This window comes from Cyprinus carpio, chromosome A3 (assembly GCF_018340385.1).
Source record: "Cyprinus carpio isolate SPL01 chromosome A3, ASM1834038v1, whole genome shotgun sequence".
Taxonomy (NCBI): domain Eukaryota; kingdom Metazoa; phylum Chordata; class Actinopteri; order Cypriniformes; family Cyprinidae; genus Cyprinus; species Cyprinus carpio.
The window spans coordinates 29461463-29469751 of NC_056574.1; the positions used below are offsets into that span (position 1 = coordinate 29461463).

The 8289-nt window shown below is 35.5% G+C and overlaps 1 protein-coding gene across 2 annotated transcripts; it reads left to right on the plus strand.

The window, feature by feature from the left end:
• The first annotated feature begins 326 nt into the window (after positions 1-326).
• LOC109072789 lies at positions 327-8063 on the plus strand. 2 transcript variants are annotated; one of them, XM_042728601.1, is made up of 9 exons: positions 327-746; positions 2349-3270; positions 4252-4551; positions 4631-4720; positions 5396-5455; positions 5722-5827; positions 6124-6377; positions 7378-7601; positions 7735-8063. In XM_042728601.1, exons 2-9 carry the CDS (start codon positions 3166-3168, stop codon positions 7766-7768), a joined length of 1173 nt encoding a protein of 390 aa, XP_042584535.1. In that variant the 5' UTR covers positions 327-746; positions 2349-3165; the 3' UTR covers positions 7769-8063. The 2 variants fall into 2 exon arrangements, with proteins under 2 accessions (XP_042584535.1, XP_042584527.1); XM_042728593.1 differs by having other exon boundaries at positions 346-746; positions 7378-7564.
• The last annotated feature ends 226 nt before the right edge of the window (positions 8064-8289 follow it).

The following is an 8289-nucleotide window of genomic DNA, read 5'->3' on the forward strand; positions in this document are numbered from 1 at the left end:
AGTCAATGGGGACTGAAATTGTTTCGTTGCCAACATTCTTCCAAATATCTTCTTTTATATTCCACAAAAGAAAGAAAAGAAGTCATACAGGTTTGGAACCAAATGTGTGAGTAATAGTTAAGTGTTCACAAAGAGTTTTGTGTGAGTGTGTTTTTAGGCCATTTGACCATCAAGGTAAGATGTGAAAGTATAGGTTAATGATTTTGTTAATCTGATTTTGGATAATGAAATTAAACATAAAGAAACTGTTTGCCTTGCATTCATTTTTTTTAAATGGACATTGGATGTGAATGCTGGATTTGAATGTTTGCATCTTAAAGGTGAAGTGTATCATTTCTGCACTACAAAGAATTGCAAAACTAAATATTTTTGCTCAGTTGTGTCTATGCACTAATCTGTAATAGAAGAAAATATTTAAACATCCAAATGTACACAAAATACTCATTTCATCTCCAAAAAAGAGAGATCTAACCCTCAAAAATCATGGTTTTCCCATCAAAGGCTCAAAGGGATTCAGTGCTGCCCTGGACACCGAATGGCCTGCATTGTTTTGTACTCATGTGTCAGTTTATTTTGTCCCTTTGCGACAGATCTTAAGGCAGCGCTGTTGTCCTTTTAAATTAAGCTTCTCCATATGCATAGGGAGAGAACGTTGGCAACGGAGGAAAAAAGTGCCATGGCGGGGAGTCTAATCATGTGACAGACTGCTGAGCGGGCTCAAAACACAAGCTGTCCATCAGCGATAGGTGAGTGTGAGAAACATCGCAGTCTTGCATGCAAGTCTACTGACAAATGTTAAGAGGTGCATTTAATACAGATATTATAGAATGTAAGAGTGTCCTCATTTGTATCATCCATTTTTGCCTGGGTGGCTGGTTCACCTTTTTGGTCCATTATATCATTTTAGGCTGCTCCCAAGGGTTGATGGGAGTAAGGTCAGAGTTCAGCTCTGACGCCCCCACATGGTCAATTAAATCCCACTCAGTGCCCAAACAGGGCCTCTTTCTTTATGGCACTTATTTACTCTTCTATTTTCATTATGTACAGAGAGGGAAAGATGGAGAAAGAGAGATCAGGAGAGAAGAAAGTTCTTGTCTGTTCTTGATGCATGAGGACACAAATTTCACAAATTAATGATTTTAGTTCTGATCCCGATTTCACTTAATGATTCCAGTTTATTCATAATTATTTGAGTGATTAAGAATATTCCACCTTGACAATAATTGGTCTTATTAAAATTATATGAATATTTATACATTTCATATTATTATTATTAGTAATACTATAAAATATATATTTTTTATATAATCATATAATATTCATTATACATACAAGTAGCACCTCCACAATAATTGGTCTTACTAAAATAATAAAAATAATAAAAAATAAAAGGTCTTAAAATAATACTAATATGTATAAATAGTTGATAAGTTTGTCTATATTCTATAAATTCAATTTTTATGATTTTTATTAATAAATTACTGTTATATATAATATATCAAAAGATATAAAAATATTAAAATTTTCATGCTCTGTTCTCTGTCCTTTTCTGGTCAGATAGGGGGATTATAATCCACAGTGTTCTTTATTAGTTAAGAGATGCAAATATGTGCAAATTAACGTATGCTAGTAATTTATATATCAATATATATTTTATTTCTATTATTATTTTTATTTTTTTATTTTTGTATTTTTGAATTAATTTACTTTGGGACGTTTGCAACCATGTCATATGCTAATTGGTTAGGGTGCAAATCTTTCCAATTTATATTGCAATACTGTTTAAATAGTGTTGGCTCTTAATAACAATGCAGGAAACATTGTCAAAATATTTTTGTACATGCTTTTATTTTTTATTTTTTTGCTGGCAGGTGTCATGAATGGCATCATTTGGCTGCAGTATTATTATTATTATTATTATTATTATTATTATTATTATTATTATTATTATTTAGATCAGATCATTTAGAACAAATTCTCATGCAAAGGCAAGTCTGACAGTCACAAGACAGACTTCAAAGCTCCTCTCAGACTAAATCGGGAATGGCAGCCTGTGACCCAGAAAAGAGGCTTTATGCTGTATGTGCAATTGATTTGTTAGGAGAAAGGTGAAAGGCCTTATGAGTAAAGTTAATAAAAGAATGCATATCAATATATCATCAATACTCCACTTTATGCTGGTTCAGAGCCTCTCAAGAGGCTACAATGTGCAGGGCGGAGATCAATAATCGTTCTGTCTGAGCGAGAAATGGTGGCTCTGCTGTCACATTTGTAGTCTGGACTGTAATAGCATCTGCTGTGATGTAAGATGTCCTTTAGTCACAGATCTTCATGTTTGGTCTCTGCAGATCAGAAGCGTCACGGTGGATCTAGCAGATTGAGTGAGTCATTTTTTTCACGTATGTTAAAATGAAGTTCTCAAACGTTCTGAACTGAAATAACTCTGGCCACCAGGATCGTAGATTTCATGCTTGTTTAATAACCGTCATAAGAGAAGGTGGCATTTCTCTTTCATCCAGCATGTAAGTGCGTCTTTCTTAGCGTCTGTAACGAAGTAATTCTGTAGTCAGTGCCATTTGTGTCTCCTAACACTGAGCCTTCGTGTGCTAGCAGTCAAAACATCACTTTATTGGTATTGAGATCCATTTCGTCTAACCATTCACAGGTGGACAGCACTGAATAGGTGTAAACAGGATCCAAACACTTTGTGAACCTATAAATCATATTTTAAATGCATGTGACTAAACCACATTTGTAATGTTAGCACTATTTAATGTGCCCAGACAGCAGTGAAGCACTGCCTACTCACTACTACACTAAAGGTTTTAAAAGAAATTAACCTTAACCTTATTTAATACCGGTAAACTGAGAATAACTGAGAATTAAACTCATTTGAGAAGCATTTTATTAGCAGGTGAGACATGATCTGTCTTGTCTGAGCACTTGTGATCGGGTCAAACAAGGTGTCATTTAAACTGACCTATATTCACAGTGCATATAACCAGAAGACAGACGGTACTGGTGCACATGACACTATTTGATTGACCTTTTGTGTTCCCCAGCCTGCTTTAATGAGTTACAGGATCCACTTTGTTCCAGCACTGAGCCGCTTCCCTCCTCCCGTCCCTGCAGAGGCCTCTCTTTTACAACCTCAGGTGCTTCTGGATGCACTTAGTGCTCACTGTACGTCACCTGGGAATGCATGGGGTCAAACCTCGCCTGACCTCTCACTGGTCTCTGTGCTCACACAGCCAAAAAAAGAAAGAACAAGTGGGTAAAAAGTAACAAAGAAAGTGCCATATAAGAAAGAAAGTCTCTTTATAATGTATGAGAAATAATTACACATCTTCAGATTTTTATAGCATTGTTTTTGTTTTATTTTAGACAACATATTTTTTTGAGACAAATTTTATGTCTTCATGCATAGGGCTTGTAATTAAGATTTTTTTTCTTAACTCTATTGTATAATAACAATTCCCATAAATTTATAAAATGCATTTGCTTTATCGTTTAACTTACAATAATTTGGTTACCACGGTTGAGCTTGACTAATGCAGTAAACTCTCCAATATGTGTAAAAATTCAGAAAATAAAATATTGATCTACCCTCCGAAAGTGTCCACAAGATTACATTTTGTCACAATTTTAATTATGTCTTGTAATGTTGTTTTTGATAATAATTTGTTTATAATTAAAAAGCGTTGTACTAAAACTATTTCAATACATTTCATTAGATTGTGACAGTTTTGATTTTATTTAATGATGATGATTATGATGATTTTAACATATTAGATTCAGACAAGTAGGTCAAAATCCATATTTCCAGAGGGAATAAGATATTTTATGTTTTTTAAAGCTAGATACATTTAATGCTTGGTTAATTTGATGTTAGATAATAGTTTATCTAACATATGTTAACACTAAAAAATATGGTATTTTTATATATCTAATGTTTTAAAAAAAAGGTAATGGGTGACTGAAGTGTGCTTTATTTAGTGGGATGTGCCAGTAAACCAAGACTGTTAAATAAAATAGTATAATATACAAAATAATAGATAATAGCAAGAGGGATCATTACAAATGGCTAGCTATTAACTAGCCTATAATTAATCTCACTTTCGTGTACAGAATAAACATCAGATGCGAGGTATACATTATTAAAATGGCCTAAGCTAATGCATAGCTATCATGTCTTTATGACACGTTTATGATGTCTTTTTTCTTTAAATTGTTATATGTTTAAACTTTTAGGGTCCATTTTCCACACATTTTACTCGTTTTCAAGTGTTTCAAGACGCACTCGTGATGTTGACACTCCAGAGCGTCTTTAACTTTAATCGAAATGCCACGAGCGTGAAAGTCATCAGGCTGTCATCTGCGCGTGGCCATGACCGGCATGATAAAGAACCGGACGGTTTTTCGGCGAGGAAAACGGCTAATGGGCGAAGGATGAGGAGAAAAACAATAGCAAAGCGCATCCTGTACAGTGGATACGAGGCATACGAAGAGACACCCGAAGAAACCGGCGCGAGGGCGAAGCACGTCTTCAGTGTATGTACACATCAAGCTTTTGTTGCGTATGTGTCATTGTTTTGCAGTGCCTTGATTTAATTATGTGACTGTCTCTCAGCAAGAGCCGGCGAAGAGGAGAAAATGGAGAGAACTAAATGGAGAGGACATCTCATCTTGCAATGCTGACTATGTTAAGTTCAAAACAAAGGTCTGTTCCTTTTTATTGCTGAATCAATATTGTAATCAGTTTTGTTTTTAGCTGATAAGCATTGCTGAATAGATTAAAACATCTGTCCCAATGACAATTCTTAACATTTATAGGTTTTATTTTAAGAATTTAATAATGTATTAAAATAATATGAAAGATAAATTGTATCTTCCATGTGATTAAGGAGCTTTAAATTATTCATTTCAGACCTGCTGTATCTGTAGCCTAGTTTAATGAGGGTTAATAGGATCACATAGGCTACTGTAAAAATGAAGACACTGGAGGCATTATTACACTTTTTTTGCGCTATATAAAATAAAGGTGACTGGCAAAACCCTCTGGAGAACCTTTAGGACCCATTTTGAAAAGGGAAATCAGTTCTCAGAGGAGCTTACACGATGAAGCCCCAACAGTTCCTGCAAGAACTTAAAAGACTGCCTTCAGTTCCTTCAGGAATCCTATCATGAGGGAAAGGATTCGAGGCACTTAAATTATATATCGATCTAATAATATAACAGGATGTTTTATGTGTCTTCAGGTTTCTGCCAATGTGAGGAACCTCAAAATGATAATTTTTTACAGTGCTAGCCAATGACATTTTAAAGTTGCAAACCAAACCAGAACCACTGGTTTGTTGCATTTTCATTCATATGTATTTTGCTTGCTCCCCAAAAGGCTTTTGAGGTTGACAAGCCCCTTGGAGATGCAACAAGGGATGCAGATTTTACTATGGAGGTAATACGGCACTAAATTCCATTTTTAATAATCTAACATTTAACTTACTGCATAAATTAAATTAAGCTTCTTACTTCTAAACGTCTACTGTGCAATAACTTTTGAGAATTTAGAGCCAAAAAGTGATTGCACTTAAACTCATTCAGCTCCAAACACTAGTTTTCCATGCTTAAAATGATCATGGGCATTTTTGGTAAATTACTGGTACAAGTTTGAACCCATGTGTCCACTCAGTTTATAATGTGACGTGGATAATCTTCTTCCAGGTGCTCGGAAGCCTCCAATCACGTTCAAGGGCGGAGCTTATCGCCATGGTGTTGAGTATGCAGAGGGAGATGGACAGCCTCCGAGAACAAATCAGAAGCTTTACAGGTAAAGCAGTGGACTTCTGAAATGTGTCCATTCCGGGTTTGGGTTTTTATTTTACAGCAATGCATTTCCATTGGCAGGGAAAGATTTACACCGAGCTGAAAGGTCACTGAAAACAGACTCCTTCACAGATCATTTCATGTTTCAAGATCATTTCGATTTGAGGAAAAGTTCAGCAAGTTCATAAGGAAACTTCACGTCAAAGAAAGATTTAGAGTTACTGTGGTGTGCCATGTTACACAACAGGTTACCTCTTGTTGTGAGACAATTTCAGTCTAAATTCATACCTTTTTTTCCAGCATGTGGGAAGTTGGCTCAGACACTTGAAGAGCTGATCGAGAAGAGTGATAAATGGCTGTGTGGCAGCCATGAAGCTGCAACTCCCAGCATTCCAGAGGAGCTCGAGAGAAGCAAGCCACCCAGTCACATTTCTCCTCCAAGGGTGCTTAGTGGAAGAACAGCTGTATGTGCAAGTTCAGAGCAGCAGGGGTGTGGTCAGTATGAGGTCACACAAACAATGCCTCAAAGGAATGGAACGCTTCCCGAACAAATAGTAAGAGTTACATTTTTGATACCTCTATAATCAGCTTTAGAACGTCTCATTTTGGTGAAATAAAAGTTGTATTTTTTAGCAACGGTTGCTGTTTTTTGCTATTGTTTCATTGTAGGGCGGCAGCTATTTTAATAGTCGATTAATCTGCTGGTTATTGCGTCGATTAATCAGACATAATGTTCAATATTCTCACTCAGGATGTTTACATTGGTTCCCAAAATATTTTACAATAAAAAATACAATATGGAATGGTTATAAAAAATAATCGGTTCAAATATTTAAAAAAATAAATAAATTAACAAACACAATATATCAGACAAATTTCTTTACAGAATCCTGTATTAAAAATGTTTTGTTGTTGTTGTTGTTGTTGTTGTTGTTGTTCTGTCATTAGCCTTTGTTGTTGTTTTTTGTTACTCTTTTTATTCTGGGGCTGCAATTAATAACTATTTTAGTAATTGATTGATCTGCTTGTTAAAAAATTGTAAATTGTCATTGTCTGTTGAAAGCAGCAAACAACCAAAATCATAAAAAAATTATCAAACCAAACAAGAATGAACAGTTATTGGGATATATATGAATTATGCATGATTTAAAATTACTGTTTGTTTCTGTAAAAATATCATTACCTGCATTTATGATTTCAAGTTCAGTTGTGGCTCATTTAAACCTACAATTTGTTGTTTAGCTAACATTTGAATGACTTGCCTGCACAATCTCTATTAAATATTTAAAGTTTAACGATGACAGCAACATTAAATTGCTTTCTGTAAGAGTGCATCGTTTTGCAAATGCTTGCATTAAAAGAGCAGTAAAATGAAATTAAATGTATTTTTAGGTCGTAGTAATGCATTTTGAACTGTACGAAAGACCTGACTAATCTATAATAACATTTATCATTGATTATTCAGTTTTATTTTCAGTTTTTAAACATTTTCATTCATTGGTTGTTGAATACATTTTCTTAGCTTATCCACAAAAACGTTTTTTCTTCCTCCAGGTTATCACTGCTGATCTCCTGGAGCACTGCAACACAGGGACCACGGCTCAGAAGCTCACAAATGACCTGCTGCGCAGCCTCTATGACAGAGACTGTCTGGCCTCTCACTCAATCTCAGGCATCGTCAACAGCAAGCGAGGGATGCCTAAGCCAGCTCTTCCAGCACTTGAGATCCAGGCCATTCTGAGTACGTATAAGGGACTGTTTGTAACAAGTACTGCACGGTGGGTGTCTTTAAGTTAGTTCGAGAATGCATTCAGTTCCATTTCATTAACTGCAATCAGGCCATTGTGAAGTTTGTGATTAATTATGGTCTCAAGTCTGCAGTTTTGATTACCAGTGAACCATTCTCCACAGGGACAGTGCAGCGGTTCTTCCCTGGAAAGACTGATTCAGAAATAAAGTGCTACATACGACAGAAGCTTCAGAATGAGGCCAAGAGACTCCGGAAAAGGCCACACCCAGTTGATGATCCATTGGTGGGCTCGTTTGACAAGTAGAGAGCGATGTTTGAGCATTGAGTGTTGACTTCCATTGGACAACCCCAACGTAGTTAATTGAAGAATTTAAAATCAAATTTAACGGAACAAAATTCTGTTATTAACCTTAAAGGGATAGTTCAGAAAAAGTTCTGTCATCATTTACTTAATTTTCATTTATTGCGGTTCCAAACCAATAGGCATACAGGTTTGAAACCACATGAGAGTGAGTAAATTATGACAGAATTTTCATTTTTGAGTAAGGCGGCACGATTAATCAAAATAAAACCAAAAAGACTGCAATTTAATCTAATAAACAGAGTTTCAGAGTGAAACACAGCACTGTGTTCATTTACACATGGAGCAACTCATGATCCAGTGTTTTCAGTATCTCAGAGCGACTCCATTTGCATTAAATCTCTGCTTGTGCTGT